The sequence below is a fragment of the Mytilus edulis genome, chromosome 2 (assembly GCF_963676685.1).
Source record: "Mytilus edulis chromosome 2, xbMytEdul2.2, whole genome shotgun sequence".
NCBI lineage: Eukaryota > Metazoa > Mollusca > Bivalvia > Mytilida > Mytilidae > Mytilus > Mytilus edulis.
Window position 1 is genome coordinate 47,565,866 of NC_092345.1, and position 17,642 is coordinate 47,583,507.

A 17,642-nucleotide genomic window follows, 5' to 3' on the forward strand; every position below is an offset into this window, starting at 1 on the left:
CTTACATCAGCAATACAGAGATTGGAATACAGTCAAAAGATAAATTTTTAGATTTGAAAAATATCACCATTAACAACAGTCATGGTGCATGCTTGTCAATGCTTTCAGGTGCCGAAGGCAAATTTGACTTTGATGGCAGTTTGTTTCATAACTGTGTAAACCATGGTCTTTTTCTATCAAAATATATAAATGCTTCATTTACTGGACTAGATATATCCTCTTCATATGAAGGAATACAACTCATTACTGATCAAACTGGACATTTAATATTGCATAATATTGGAATAAAGAATTCTTCACTGTTTGCAGTCCATGTAGAATTTAATCACAATTCTTATGCTGGAAATATTACAATACATGATATAAAAGTAACTGATTCCCAGACAGGTTTTCACCTTATAGTTGATAATTACTACTCTCATAACAGCATACAAATAAGGGACAACTCCTTTAATAATATCGCGAAGAATGCAATGCAAATATACGTACCTTATTACCGAAGAACTTCCTATACCATTCAAAACAGAGCACAGCGGTTTGTTGATATTGGATACAACAAATTTACTGAAACCTGTGGAGTTACCTTGAATACTTGGGACAGTGTTAATATAAGTTTCCATGACAATGATTTCAAAGGAAGTTCATGTCCAACAATTGATAAATGTTTCTTCAGTATTTCTGCAGATGGATTCCGTGACATATCGTACCATGTGTTTGACATATTTACGAACAAATTCATGGGAATAGATGGTTATTGTGTTATAGAGTTAAAAAGCCACAGTCATTTTGTAAACCCTAAGGGAACAGTGCAGTTCAATAATCTCATCCTCAATAAAGTATCTCGTGGTGTAGTGGTTCTAGATACGTCATACTTTAACATTTCTCAGAACATCTTTGACAACCATGGTTCTACATTTGATTTCTATACTACTGGTTCTGGTAGGTACTAATTAAGTATGAATTCACCGACTGTTATTATAGTACCTTGTTTGCAGAACTATGCTCTTCGAGATAATCAGTAACACACAGTGATCCCTTCTGTTTAAAAATTACAGCTGTGATAGCATTCTTGACATTTTGGTTATACGGCTAATATGAAGGTTGTTAAGAAATCTTTGAATCATTTCTTTGCACATTGGAAAAATAATTCATTATTCCTTTAAACCATATACAACATATGTTTGGTTTATGGAATATAAATACCCCCTGGTACATGTATGCTGTAAGGAAATAGATTAGAAAGTTCATAGTATAGCATATTTGAGATCAATAAGTTTTCCAAATCAATAAATTAATGAAAGCAGGAAAGTGATGAAAAGGTATAACTTGTACTACAAAAAGTGTATCACATGTTTCTAGTACCTTATTATATGATGAGACAACTTCATAGATATTTAGAAATAAAAAATATGAACGTTTGTAGACTGTGCTACAAAAGCATTTTTGTAAAAAAACAAAACCTAAATTGATATATTTAAGGATCCTCTGTGTCTCGTCATATTTACCTAAGACATAGCAATTAATGATCAACAAATAGGTAAAATAATAACCAACACATAGTTCTTAAAGTAATATATATATTTTTTTGTGTGTGTCTTAAATTGCGAAAAACAGTTTATCAACATTATGAAGTTTGTTTTGTATAAATCACTACGGCTTGTATCGATAATCATGTCGGCTATGGTCGAAATATCTTATCTAATCCCTTACTGTTTTCTATTTTTTGTTTTCAAATTAAATTTGATACTGCTTTGATTCCATATATTTCGTTAATCTATTGTTAATCGACAAGTAAGACTTCAGGTACAAATTCTATTACTAGGTACCTTAACAAACCTTAACACACAGGTTTTTTTTAAAGCAACATAAAAGTTTTATCCTTGCAAGTTTCGTGCAATGAAATGTAAGTGTTAATCGCAGACTATATTGTGTTAATTTACGTGCCCGTAGACCAGTCAAAAAACACCAGTGCTGAATCGTAGGCATCGTCAAGCTCGACATCAGTGGTCACTTGTTCACCGCAATAGGACTTTGAGACAGTGGCGCTACGTCCATTGGTCTGACGAGAGAAGATTCCTCCAACATCATATTGATGAGCGTATGCGTGTATAGCTTCCTCAGAGTACAGGAAACAGTACATTCTTGGAATTATAGCATTTGGTGGTAAGGGTTTGATATTTGGGAGATGCTTTTCATTTGACTGCAAAATGGACATTTATGTTCTGGATGGGACTATGACGTGTCAAAATTATCGCGATAACATACCCGGGATATCGATGTGTCATATTTTGACTATCACAATCTTGCAACTACACCAATATTCATTGACGATAATGCTAAGCCACACAGAGCACGCATTGTTTCAGATTATTTACGCAAGGAGGTAACTGACACTATTCCTTTGCCACCCATTCCTTTGCCATTTTACAACCATTTGCCCAAATAAAATAGTAAAAAGTTCAATCATGAATACAGTCCAAACTTTCACTTTTCATTTAATATTATATATGTTATCTTATAAAAACACAAATTTAGTTCATTGTTATGAATTCAGTAACAGAATTCAGATTGTCCGTTCATTCGTTCATTCGTTCGTCTGTCCCACTTCAGATTAAAGTTTTCGGCGAGGTAGTTTTTGATGAAGTTGACGTCCAATCAACTTGAAACTAAGTATAAATAAAGGCAACAGTAGTATACCGCTGTTCGAAACTCATAAATCGATAGAAAAAAAAACAAATCCGGTTTTCAAACTAAAACTGAGGGAAACGCATTAAATAGAAGAGGAGACCAACGACACAACATGTTTAAAATATTCTTTATATTATCAAAATCTTCATATATGTACTTCTATTGAATTCCCGAATACTAATAATGTTTTAAATATGTTCCCTATGATATGATCTTTCTAATTTTAATGCAAAATGAGAGATTTTATCCCATTTTCACGGTCCACTGAACATAGAAAATGATAATGCGGATAGGGCATCCATGTACTTCATTTTCGTTCATATTGTAAATGTGTCTATTATGTTTTATCGACTTATGATATGTCATTCAGTGATTGTAGATCGTGAGCTAATTTATATTATTACTTTTGCGTTTGTATACGTAGTTTACCGGATCGTTCCCATTTCATGCATTTGTTTATCACACATTTCCTGGACACTTGGTAAATAATTTGTTGTTACATTTTTTTCATTAAGAATCAGTTATTGCACATTTGTTTACATTCCTTCATCACGGTTTTCCACTTACATGTTTGCACAGTGACGTGACCGAAGTTCTAACGAGATGTCCCTTAGTCAAGATTACTGCATATGGGAAAATATTGGAGAATTAGTATTCGGGAAGACAATAATTCATTAGAAGTTCATATATAAAGATTTTGATAATATAAAGTTTTTTTTTAAAAAGAAAGATCACGTTCACTTGTTAAATAGTTAAATATAGTCATTCAAATATATAAAAAATATTCAACATTTGTTTTAAATTAGAAGTTCCATTTGACTTAAATATATTATCACTGTTGATTTGCAGGAGATGCAACAATTAATGCTACAAAGAATTGGTTTGGTAACATGACACTATCACTGGTTTATGATAGAATTTATGACAGAAGACAAGACCCAAGTTTAATGTCTGTGACTGTTGCACCATTATTATTAGAATGGACTTTAGATTGTTCTCTGGTAAACAACTGTAGCAGCCAAGGACAATGTGTTAGCCCAAACAGATGCAGGTGTTTTCCAGGTAAGGGAATTAGGGATGTTTGTTCTTTTTGAAGGTTGGGTTGTTTTATTAGTATCAAAGATGAAAGATATTAATAAAATCAACGGTACCAATTTTGTTGCACCAGATGCGCATTTCGACAATACATGTCTCTTCAGTGATGCTCGTAGCCAAAATATTTGAAATCCAAAGCTTACATAAAAGATGAAGAGCTATAATCCAAAAGGTCCAAAAAGTATAGCCAAATTCGTGAAAGGAATCAGAGCTTTGCATGAGGGAGATACATTCCTTAATTTATAATAATATCTAATATTTTGTAACAGCAAATTTTAATAAGTAAACACAAAAAATCCGTATTTTCATGCCAGTACCGAAGTACTGGCTACTGGGCTGGTGATACCCTCGGGGACTAATAGTCCACCAGCAGAGGCATCGACCCAGTGGTAGTAATAAAATCAACGGTACCAATTTTGTTGCACCAGATGCGCATTTCGACAATACATGTCTCTTCAGTGATGCTCGTAGCCAAAATATTTGAAATCCAAAGCTTACATAAAAGATGAAGAGCTATAATCCAAAAGGTCCAAAAAGTATAGCCAAATTCGTGAAAGGAATCAGAGCTTTGCATGAGGGAGATACATTCCTTAATTTATAATAATATCTAATATTTTGTATGTTTGCAAATAAGACAATCCTGCTAATGTTCAAAAGATGAGAACTTTGGCAACTTAAGGTCACTATATGGCCTTCAACAACAGGAAAAAAATATACGGAAAGTCAGCTAAAAAAGGCACAATTAACACAAAACGTGAAACAATTGAAACTAAAGAATGTGACAGTTTAAACATGTTCTTCAACGCTGATCCAAACTCCTAATCTATGAACGTTGGGTAACAACACAATATAAAAACTCACTGTAAGTTGCAAATGGCTTGACTAATCAGATTTGCACAAACCACATTAACAACTAGCATAAGGACAAAAGATACAAAATACCGATTGAATGGTCTTTCAGTTACTGAATAAGAGTTCAAAGCCAATTACAACTAATAAATAAATCAATCTCTCTAACACGAAGTATCACCTACTACACAGAAAAGTATGACCTTGTGCAATGACATATATAAGTACATTATATTGATGACATGATGTAAAATGTAGGAACAGACGTGAGGTTATGTTACCTAAAAACAAAAGGAATATTTGTACCGATAAAAGTAATGTTCCAAGATCCTAATTCAATAGCACATTGATAATGTTCAAAAACAGGTTATTCAAATGAACAATGAGGTTACATGAATAATATTTAAATTAACAGGCTTTATAGACGACATCAACGTAGAACAATAGGTTGTAACGATTTTCTTAATAAAATTGTTTGATTCTAATATGTTTAAAAGTTAGTTATTTCTTGTTAGGAAATGTGTTTGCGTTATTGGTATCAGAAGTACTCTTCAGTTATTGTAAAATGAAAACAGTTAGTATATAGGCTAAAATAATGATAAAGTTCTCACGGTTTAAAACAGGTATTTGTTCAAGTCATGTCTGTTTGACAATATTTTTATAGGGATCATAGAATGGCATTCGAGATGCTTGGTGGTTATTTAAAATTTCACATCAGCAGAGTAACACATAAGAGGCTTTTAATATGCATAGTTGTTGATTATGTCATAACTTGTAAGTTGGTATAAAAACAAGCCATGTCATATGAAACAACCTAATATAAAAGAATTATAAGCTCCGCCTACCTAATTAATTAGCGTATTTTTTATTTTGTGCCTACTTTGTGGAAATAGTTATGCTTTATATGCATATTTTACATATTTAATATTTTTAAATGAAAGTTGTTGACAACATATCTTGAAAATATGTATTATTGATTTGTATAAATTACTGCAATTTATTACTTTTAGTGTGATACACCAATATAAAACTGATTCCAATTCCAATTTGAGCTAGAACACTAAAGATAACAGTAGTATACCGCTATTCAAAAGTCATAAGTCGATTGAGAGAAATCAAATGAAGTATAATTGATTTCATATGTAATGATACTGCTTTTAGCTTACTAGACAATATTTGTCAAAATTTTGTAACAACATCTTACTTTTCATTTGAAAAATAAGAAATAATAGTAGTAAGTAGTACTTCCCTAAGACATGCACTATGTAATGGTCACTGGCTTGTTTGGGGTTATATATTGAAAAACAAAAAGCAATCAATTATTTGTATGAATTGAGTTTTTTTTCAAACTGATATCACATTTTGAAGGTTGGACAGGAAAAAACTGTACTGAATATGACTGTTCTGATGTAAATCATTGTTATGGTAATGGGCAATGTATTGGACCAAACAAATGTGATTGTCACTCTGGTTGGGAAGGTGAAACATGTATTATAGCTTCATGTATGTAAGTACCTGACATAACTGATTATGGGAAAGTTGTTATATTAATTTATGTGAATCAGAGTTCTATTTAATCAAGATTAGATATTAAATGCATACCTCGCGATTTTTCTTAAAAACGTCTTCCTATCGCCTCAGTAATGTCTTTAGATGCTTTTAAACAAAACAAAAACATACATCTATTTTCAACAAACGGGTTTCATATTGGAAGTATATTCTAAATTGTTATTTATTGTTGGGATAAGCATCATTAGGTACACAGCCATAAACCATAAGGCTCCAGTGGTTGCTTAAACAAAATGCTCTAGGTTACCCGGTCGCGTGTAAAGAAATTTAAGTGATTCCTACAAGTTAAGTTTTGAAAATTTCCTATGGTCACAGATCGTTCATAATGAAACGTCAGATCGCAAGGTCATACTCTTAGCTCCCAAGTTTGCAGCTCAGATTTGCTAGTGTTGGGGCCATTACAATTTAATATCAGAAAACCAAATTATAGGACAAACCTAATGAACAAATTCCTAGATTTTTATCAACCAACCCAATTTTAATGGCTATTTTTTTTATATTTTACTATATATTTTTACAAATATTGATAATAAAAAACCCCGAAAAACTCCTCAATTAAGAAACAAGTAAGAAGAGAATCTGATTTTTTTATAATGACCAACTGTAAATAAAGCAGTAAATTCATGAAACAATTGGCTATAATTAAACTAAAACATGTCTTTAACGGCGACGACTACATTACAGGACTTGACTTGTGACAGGTGCACACAGAATGTGTTGATGTCAAACATGTTTAAAAAAAACAATAGAAACGTACACAAGATATATTTTAGAAATGTACACATATTTTGCTTACTCATGTTACTATCAATTCAAACAGTAAAGTGAGACATTTTAAAGAATAAACGCACATATTTTCCATAGTTTGTTTTTTGTCTTAATCCCTTGCAGCGATGTTAAGAATTGTAGTGGCCATGGGATCTGTCTGAGGCCAGGAGTGTGTAAATGTGCATCAGCGTTTACTGGTGAAGACTGCAGTCAGTGTGTTCCATTACACTGGGGACCTTTCTGTAGCCAATGTCCAGATTGTCAACATGGTACTTGTAACCTTACAACAGGTATATCATTTTATATGAAATTATGCTGCTTATTAATTTTGCTTTACAATAATTTTTTTTAATCTTAATTGACAGTTCATTCTGCCCTCCTTTAAATTAAATCCTATGTCTTAGCTACCAGGCATGTATAATTCTGCCAAGAGTAACCAAAAGTGTTGTAATATTTGAAGCAAAGAGACCATGTTTAACATTTTTGAAACATTTACCCATTATAGGTTATCATGAATGGCATAGTTTATTTACTGTAAAAATCCCTCTTGAAACATCATGATTGGAGCTTTATTTGTCACCAAAAAAACCTTCCCGGTATGCCGTTATATTTTTATTCATATTTATTTATACTAAAAAACAATCAAACTTGATTGTTAGTTTGCTTAAGGGAGTTCGCTTCTCAATTTTAAAAATAATAAGCTTTTCAAAACACTAGTTTATATTGATAGAGGATTAATGAAGGAATCAAAAGAGCAAAAAATATATATATAGGTTAATGTGCTTGTTTTCGAGACATTAGCCTTTGAAATGTAGGAGGGAAAATGTCTTGACTTTTCATAGCTTTATCATTGACATGTTTAAGTTCTCAAAAACCATTAAAAAATAATTAAAATTTTATAAGACTTTACAGATGGCTTTCCATTATACATGTGAAAGATTAATGAAAAGAAAAATGGGAGTCAATGGGCAAATGTTTTTAAGGCATTCAAATGGATTAAACCAGATGATTCCCAAAATCTGACAAAAAATATTTCCAAAACAAGACAAGCGAACATCCTTAAATGAGATTTAAATGAGAATTTCTTCAATTTAATTTAAAAGTATCATATTGGTTGTATATACGCAAACAAATGAGACCGAAGCAGATGAATTTTTGTCCTCATCATCTTCTAAACATTAGTTCAATATAACTGGTAACGCATTAATAAAATAGTTCTTAATAGGTATGTGTGAATGCATTGGTGTAAACTGGTCAGGCGACTTGTGTGACAAGTGCAGTGAGACTTACTATGGTTCTGACTGTCTTCCCTTAATAACGGCTTTACAAGTAGTACCCAATCAAGGATCAGACAAAGGAGGTACAGTGGTTCATGTATGGGGACACAATTTCCCGGACTTGACAGGACATATGTACATTTGTAAATTTGGTTCAGAGAGAGTCAATGGAACATGGAAAGCTTGGAACCATGTCACGTGTACTGCACCACAACACGAAGAAGGAAGCATATTCCTTGAAGTATCACCTAATGGTACAGATTTTACTAATAATAAGGTAAAACATTTTGTTGTTTGATATTTTTAAAATTGAATAGTAGTTCCGAAAACAGAGGTTATCGTCTGCTACATTTTCGTTTGTCTACAAATATTGTTCTTGAAGAGGCTGTGTATTTGTTATACTTAGAACTTTTTTCATTTACATGCCCTACTTTTTTTTCATATTTTATGACATCTTCGCTAGCCAAGGGTTACGATTCACTCCCGTTCTCTTCACCCTTGGCGGATTGAGATAAAATTCCGGAGACACAAGGTAAGGATTTTTATTGGTTGCAGTCGAAACTAGCTGCACCCAATCACAAAGCGCCTATAACATGATCACGTGTAAATGTAGAAACTATTCAGATATTTCATACATTGCAGAAAATATTTACATACTATGCAACATGCCCACAAGGAGCTTGTGGACGTCACCTAGATCCTCCTAGAGGTCAGTGTTTGTTTGGTGGATGTTCTTGTAACTTACCGTGGACAGGAGATGGATGTACAATAGAACTGTTAGCTCCAAAGATTATTCCACCTGAAGAATCTCAGTATGTTGTGGAAGGAACAAAATACCAGTATAGTCTGAACTTGACTCAGGTTTGTTTTTAAATAATTTAACAGAATGTTTTTATTGCCTGATTTATTTTGTTCTGATATAAGCCTTTAACATTAACAGTACTAATTTATCTGCAACAGATGAGATCATTAAAATGAATCAGAGCTATCCAAGAAGATTCTACAATAGATTTTATGGAATATCTAATATTTCAAACATGCAGTTTGCTGTGAAATGGGTATAAAAAATGTGAAAAAACCCTAAGGATCAGGCCACACAATTATGTTTGTCACAGATAGATAGCGTACATAAATGCGTATATAACAGACGTTTGAAGACTAATCTGAAATTTAAGAATTATTACAATCTAATAATTCATTATTTGTATATTACAAATTTAGATGTGGAAGTCACCGATTTACAATTGAGACGGGAAGATAGAGAGGCTTGTATCGAAGCGAAAAACTTTAACTTGTCATTTCTGCTAATTGAGTGATAAAGGTGACGAATAAATCTATGTAGAGAAAAAGAAATTGTAACAGGAATATTGCTGTAAAAATCTAAATACATACAAACTCATTGTTTTTTTGGTTTTTTTGTCACTTTAATTTTTATTCCTCCATTTCCGTGATTATAAAAACATAAGTAATAAACCTCATCAAAGTTTTATTTGTTTGGGTAAATAAGCATAAAATATTTGTGAGAGCTCCTATTCCATATAGATAAAGAAACATCCGCCGATATAAACCAACATTTCTCTAGTTTTCATGCTATTTTCACATTTCTCGATTGGTGAATCTCATCTTCAGAGAAACTTTATTCTCGGCAAATGATTGGTCGAAATTCTTTTTTAATCTTTTACAGGGCAACTTACCTGTAAAATGGGAACTTAATCAATATCCCTATGGTATGACTATTGATGACAGAACGGGTCAGGTTGAATGGGATTTTACAATATCAACTCTGACACACCATATGATCACTGCTACGGTTACCAATATTATAGGAAAAGATGTTGTGTCATGGCAGTTATTAGTATCTATTTCCTACTCAGCATTCGTTACAAAAATAGAACCAGAGGGAATATTACCAATGCCTACCACAGTTACAATAATGGGAAAGGTGACTTTCAAAAATTTAGTTCTACCAAAGGTTGTTCCAGTTGATGTGAGGTATGTTAAGTATATATATTATAATTGTATTGTGTATTCTAATAATGTTAAATACAGTCCATGTTCTACAATTTTGATAAAGCACCAATACTATTATTAAATTATAAACATCAGTCATGGGTAAAAAAAACATGCTAAGCCCAGTTTATGATAGTGATGTAAACAATTATGAAAATCGGATTTTAAGGCTAGTTTATACACGGTCAAAGTGTTAATTCTGCTGTAATAACACATTTGCCATATATCTTGAATAAATAATAACTATTACGTTAGTGGTAAATCATATGTTTTGTGCAGACCTAATGAGTATTTCATGGAATATATATAAAATCACATTTGCCTTATGGACTATACATGAAGTCATGTTTGATATATTGCATATTCATAATAGTCTTATCTGCTTTAAGGAATATATATGAACTCAAATTTGATTAATAGAACATACATGAATGCATGTCTGCTTTATATAATATATATGAAGTCAAGTTTGCTTTATATAATATTCTAAAGTCTGAAAAATTTTGATTTATGTTATATACATATCTATAATACTAAAATTACGAGGTCCAATTTGTCAGCCGTCATCACGTAAAAACGACGAATCAAAGAATTCAACTTTATATATAACTAATATAGTACAAAGGTGTAGATTAAAAATTACACCACTCCAGGCCCTTTTGTTTTCCACGTAATTAATATTGCCAATAATTAAGAAGTTCCGGGTCGAGTCCGATACCGATACCAATAGTATATTCACCTGTTACCTATTACCTTATATGTACGTACCGCATCTGACAGGCGCACCAACAAACGGTGTATTCAGGATTAATATGCTATATACACGGGTCATAATCACAGGGTTGACACTACTAAATTGTCAAATTGTTACCTATTGTAGTATTGTAATCAGTAAGACTTTCTAAGATAACAATACGAATACTAAAAATAAATTTAGCGGGCATGACGTAAAACAGCGAATCAAAGAATTCAACTTTATTTATAACTAATATAGGACAATGCTGTTGATTAAAAATACTCCATTCCAGGACCTTTTGTTTTCCAAATAATTAATATTACCAATAATTGATAAGTTCCAGTTCCACGGGTTCAAACATAAAAATTTGAAAGCAGAGGAAACTGTATCTTATAATCGGCATAATCTTTATCAGATAAGTATCATGACAATACTAATACTAAAATAAGGCTTGCGCATAGTTATATACTTTAATTCAGTCACGGATCCGCGATATCACGGGTGTGTTCTAGTAGTCATAATTTCTCCGAGGAATAAATTTGAGTCATGCTCGCCTTATGGATTATACATAAAATTATATTTTTGCTTTAAGGTGGTACCCAACACTTTCACTAAAATTAATTTGGCTCGTTTAATTTTCATAAAATTTTGACAAAGTATTTACTTTGACCCTTGGACAAAAATATAAAAATTTCAAAAAATTTGAACCAACCATATACATCAGAAAAATTACACTGGTTATATAGCAGTTTGACAAACACTAATTTTGATCTTTGAGAAGCTTAATATTCCTTTAACAATACAACGTAATTAAAACGTTTAGCTGATTTTACAGAGTTATCTCCCTGTAGTGTTAGGTACCACCTTAAGTCATATATTTGAAGTCGTATTTGTATTATGAAGTACATATACAGTCATGTTTGCATTTTAGAATGTAACCGAAGTCATATTTACCTGATAAGATAAACTTGGAGTTATAATTTTTTTTCATGGAATATACAGCAATTCATGTTAACTTTATTGAATATATCTGGTGTCTTGTATACATTATGCAATATTTCTGTAGTCATATTAACCTAATGTATTTAATGTGTAGTCATATCTGCTTTATAAAATAAACTTGAAGTCATATTTGCTATCTTATGTTTTAGAGTAATCAGCTCATACAGTAAAAGAATCAAAGTTCTGCCAGCGCTGACTCATCCATTATCTCCCAGTAGTTTTTCTGTCACATATTATCCTTATTCAGATGATGTAGGAATCATATCAGCAGTAAGTCAATATTGAAATATGAAAACAAACAAGACATGAGGTTACTGCTTCCGATGCGGTAATTAAAAATTATAATTTCAACTAGCAATCAAATGTTTGGGTATTGGATTAAAAGCTGGTAAACACTTGTCGGTTACTAATTTATGTTCTGGTCTTGTTATAAAGTTTCTGCAGTGGTAAGATCATTTGATAGGAGGCAAACGGTTATACAAAGAACAAAATCATATTGAATCAAGGTTCTAAGTTAATGTAGTTTGGCTGATGAACTATGTCTTGCCATTCTTTAATAGAAATGAATAGAAATAATTTGCAAGTTCAGGGTATAAAGCTGCTTGGGAATTAAAAAAAAACCAGAATGAAACAAAATTAAAATCTGATATACAAACTTTGTTCAATATGCATATGGCAATAATTGAAATGAAATAAAAGTGTACGATAAATACCTGAAGAGGGTAGATAATTTCGGAAAGGCCAATTGCTTATAATCGTCATTAAGGTATCTTGTTTTAGATATGTGCAGCCAAGACTAAATACAGAAACTATACGAGTACAATGCTAGTTTTGTTTTATTTTGAAAACCGCTATAAAAAGAGAAAATTGACAGGGTCGAGTTTTTGAGAACATTGAAGTCTTCCTATTATGTATGCATATCAAACTGTCACATGACTTATTATAGGAGTTAGTGTTCTTAATCGACGATTTTAACTATTTATTCCTTACTTGTTTTCACACATTTTTTTCTGAAAATTATAATTATTAGAGAGAAACTTTAATTAACAAGAAGGACCAGCAATGAAAGATCTACAAATAAATAACACAAAAATGGTCGAAATCGCCAAATCACTGCTTATTGTAGTAATTATCCGTTAATTTAAAAAAAAAAATGGCATATTTGGCCTAAACCATAATAACTATAAGTAAACTCATCATAGGTACCAGGATTAAATTTTGTATTTACGCCAGACGCGCGTTTCGTCTTCAAAAGACTCACCAGTGACTCTCAAATCTAAAAAAAGTTAAAAAGGCCAAATAAAGTACGAAGTTGAACAGCATTGATGACCAACATTCCTAAACGTTTGCCAAATACAACTAAGGTAATATATTCCTTAGGTAGAAAAGCTATAGTATTTCAAAAATTCAAAAGTTTTGTAAACAGTTAATTTATAAATATGACCATATCAACGATAGGAGTGCTGACTACTGGGCTGGTGATACCCTTGGGGAATTAATACTCCACCAGCAGTGGCATCGACCCAGTGGTTGTAAATAAGCTCATCATAGATACCAGGATTAAATTTTGTATAGATACTTAGATACTTTTAAGCAAATATGGTTGCAAATACCAGGTGAACAAAGGAGACAAAAAGCCGACCGAAATAGTTAGTCGACTCCTAATTGGAGTTCCTGCTCTTAAAGTCAATTTTTATCATTTTTTCTCATGTTGGCAAGGGAAGATCAACAAATTAGTCGAATGTTTCCGAATTGTTAAGTAGACTCAAAATAAGATTATTTTTTAAATGAATATGTGTTTGACATTTTTGTCTTTTGGTCTCTAACAAAGTGAGTAAAAAATATTGCAGAACCAACTTTAAAGTAAGAAAACCTGTTTTTATTGAGTCAGGGTTTTAGTATAACTGTTAATTTGTATTATTAGGTTGCTAGTCATCCAGTGGAACCATCAGGAAATGGAGCATTTAATTGGACAGTACTTGGAATCAGATGTAGTCCACATTATGTAAAATGGAATGCTGTAATAGAAAATAGCACTGTTGTATTCAAAAATATAACATCCTTAGTAAATGTAGGAGATCAACCTATTTTCAATATATCCAGTCGTGTAAGTGTACAAAACTATAAGATATTCGTCTAGAGATCAATACCAGTAGGTTTATCGTGTATAGGATTGTCTCAGTTAGTAAGTTGTATCTTTTGTGTACTTAGCAATCTTTCTCTTGTCAGCCTGTTTACAAAAGAGATGTTAATCAAAGCATAAATTCATGAATTAGAAAAAAAACCGAGTACTACTCTTATGTAAGGTCAAATTGACTTTTTTAAAGGGACGTTATATTACAGTCCAACTACACGCAATTGAATTTATCAAAGAACATATAAGGCTATACAACCTAGGTGTGAAAATGAATTTAAACAAAGTACGAGAGTAACTGATTCACAATTGTGGTTGATATATTTGTTGATCCTTTTTTTAGATTATCATAAATGACTTAGACCATCCCCAAACACATTATCCCTTTTCTCTTGCTTTAAATGAAAATTTGACGAGGAAGCAAGAAAAAACACATTCTGATAAATGTTTCAGGAAGATAGTTATTATTGTATAAAATATCTATTTACTATGTTAATGAATATTTCTGAATACAGGAAGTGTATTGTTTGCAAAGAAGTGTGAATTAGTTTTCTGAATAAAAATGTAATTATTAACTGAATACAAATAAAATTGTCGATCATTTAAGGTAGCACAATACAAAGATTTTTTTACTTCCAATCACTAACCTTTAAAATGCTGTAACTTTCTTATGAATGCATAAAAAAATAATAAAAGAGGTATATATAGATAGATAAAAGATTAATCTTTGTATATGAATGCAATATTTTTATTATGCATTCATTATGTAATCAATTATTATGTAATTAGTGGACAAATCTCGGTCAATGAATTAAGCTCTATCATCTCTTTAACTATACAGAAAATTTTAACGAAATCTTGATCAACACATCATGGGCTTCAAAAGGGTGTCTCAAATTGTTCCTATGGGATTCCATTCTCTCATAAATCTGTAATTAGTGTAAACATCCTAACCACATAAAAGAAGATAATGTTTAATTAGGTGTAAAATTTGTTCTGTACATTCTATCTGAAATCTGAGACATCCTTTTGAAGAAAATAGCCACAGGAACAACATATAATAAAATCTACCCTCTAGGAATACCTATGCAGAAGCTAATTTCATTTGAAAGTGGAAATTTTGTGAAAAATATTTTAGACACAGTTAACATTATAATTGGTTACATAATTGTTGCATAATACTAACATTGCATTAATGTAGAAGATTAATATGTTAGCTATCAAAAACTACAACTTTTATAAATTTTCAAGCATTATTAAGAAAGTTACAGCATTACAAAAATTGGGAGCTGGAGTTATGAAATCTTTGTATCGTGCTACATGTACCTTAAATGAAATTATTCAAAAAGGTTGCCGATTCATAACTGTAATTATGTTTTGGAATGTTGTTTTTTATTTGTATTTATATTGATTTTATCATCAGTAGATTTAAATAAAACTAAGTATAATGTTGATTAACATAAGCACATTCATGACTGTGCAATCTGTCTATACCTTGGCATTGTACAATGTAATGTTTTTCTCTGAGTCTTAATGACGTATTTACACTAAATCCGTTGATTGTTGTAATGATTGATATTTTAGTCTTAGATGCATGCTTTTTTTAATTGTTGTTATTGGCTTTAAAAAAAGCTGCCAATAACTACAAGTACTCTCAGATTTGTACTTAGTATCTTTTTGTAGTGAGTATATGTATAAGTAGCCGTTCACGTCCACTCTGTGCTATTGTTTGATGTATTTCTATTTGTATCTATCTGATGGTTAAAGCCTTTTCAATTGATTTGTTATGGTTTGTTCTTGTGTGATTTTCAGTAGAACATGAACACAATCCAAGCGGTGTTGCAACGATATCGCAAAAGCAAGTGTTCGAATCCTACCGATCTCACATTGTTGAGCTATATTTAAACGATTTAAGTATACTAGTACATATTTATATTTATTTCTGTGACTGCATCTTACATTAATCTGTAGAATCCTTTACAATAATTCAGCTGATCTGTTACAATTACATCTTCATGCCTTATATATCATGTACTGTGTTACGACGCTAGATAAAAACTGACGAGGAAAGGGAACAACCGTCCACCGAGCTGTTTTGTTAAGAGCCTAAGTGGCCGAGTGGTCTAGCGCGTCGGGCAAAGTGCAATGCGATTAGGTTGGCTCGGCCCTTTAACAGTGCGCATATATTAACGCATGTTTCCTACGACGAGTGCCTTGGAACCGGTCGCTTTTAGGGGTCTTCTCAAAAATAGCTTTGACGACCTTGGAACGCAGGCGTGTATGAAAGCACCCTTGACGATGTAAGCAAGTGATGTAAAACGTTCTTCAAAACAGGAAATAATTACGGTCAGAAATTCTGAGTGCTTTCTTCATTTTTTTCATAAAAGTTAAAGAGGACAGAAATATACATGATTTAAGCATAGCATTAAAAAAAAAGAATATATTAATACTGACATGTACGACGTCGACGGTACTTCTTCTAAAAACACGTTCTCGTGATACACGTTCGCCCCTTGGGTCTGCTCGCACCATATTTTGAAAATGTTTTTCCAATGACGCAAAGATTAACAGTAAACAAATGATAGCGATGTAAACAACTACATGTCATCGTACAGCTTTAAAAACAAGTAAAACCCGTATAGTATGCTTAAAGGCACCGGGGCGGGTTCATTTTTAAGCTATCCGTTTGGCGTTTTATAACATTTTGTTACTGTTATAAATCTCTTTTTTATTTGAAATATTTTTATTTCCAAGTCTTTTAAGGATTTTATTCCCGAGTATGTGAAATATTTTTCCACTGCAAATTTTTGATAATAGTTAAGTATTTTTATTTTCTCAAAACAAATTTGAACATGCCAATTTTCTAACAATTTAAATAAAAGACTTAATTGTTGACAGGCACACGTAACATTTTCAAATACAGATTTGCTTACTTTATCAAATAATGAGCACGAAAATCATCTAACAAATTTTCTCGTATCACAATTTTAGGATTCCCGGAACACTACTCCTATAATCTAAGACCTCGGGGCCAATGTTTTCTAATTTTATGATATTTTCCTATTACTTATTTCGCTAATTGTTATTTTGTTTATTTGCAATTTTCTGTTGTATCTTTCAATATGTCAACCGAGTTCACATTAAAAAGAGGAAACATCAGCATAAAAACTAGTATAATTGAATCAGAGGATGGATCCAGCAACTTATTTCATTAAATTGATTATTTGTTTTACGCAGAAATAAAACGAGAGTTCAATATGCTGTTTTCCGCCTTTTCATGGAGATGAAAATTGATCATGATAGTAACCGGGACCCATTATTCCGGCCTTAGATATCGGTCTATGATATAATTCCTCAATACCGCATGCTTTGCGGAGGACCGCAAAATTATTTTTTTCACCATGTCGGGGATTCTGCCTATAGGACACAAAACTGTAGACGTACGAACCGGGCAGTCCCAAACACTACTAACAACTTTATGAATAAAAAAATATATACTACTACTAGGTTTTTA

The 17,642-nt window shown here is 31.9% G+C and overlaps 1 protein-coding gene across 1 annotated transcript in view; it reads left to right on the plus strand.

The window, feature by feature from the left end:
- The window catches only part of LOC139512306 (uncharacterized), a 270,683-nt gene that overhangs the window by 221,907 nt on the left and 31,134 nt on the right, over positions 1-17,642 (plus strand). Inside the window, exons 22-23 of the mRNA XM_071299813.1 lie at positions 12,144-12,264; positions 13,919-14,101. Coding sequence (XP_071155914.1) covers positions 12,144-12,264; positions 13,919-14,101 — 304 coding nt within the window. The remainder of the gene's footprint in view (positions 1-12,143; positions 12,265-13,918; positions 14,102-17,642) is intronic.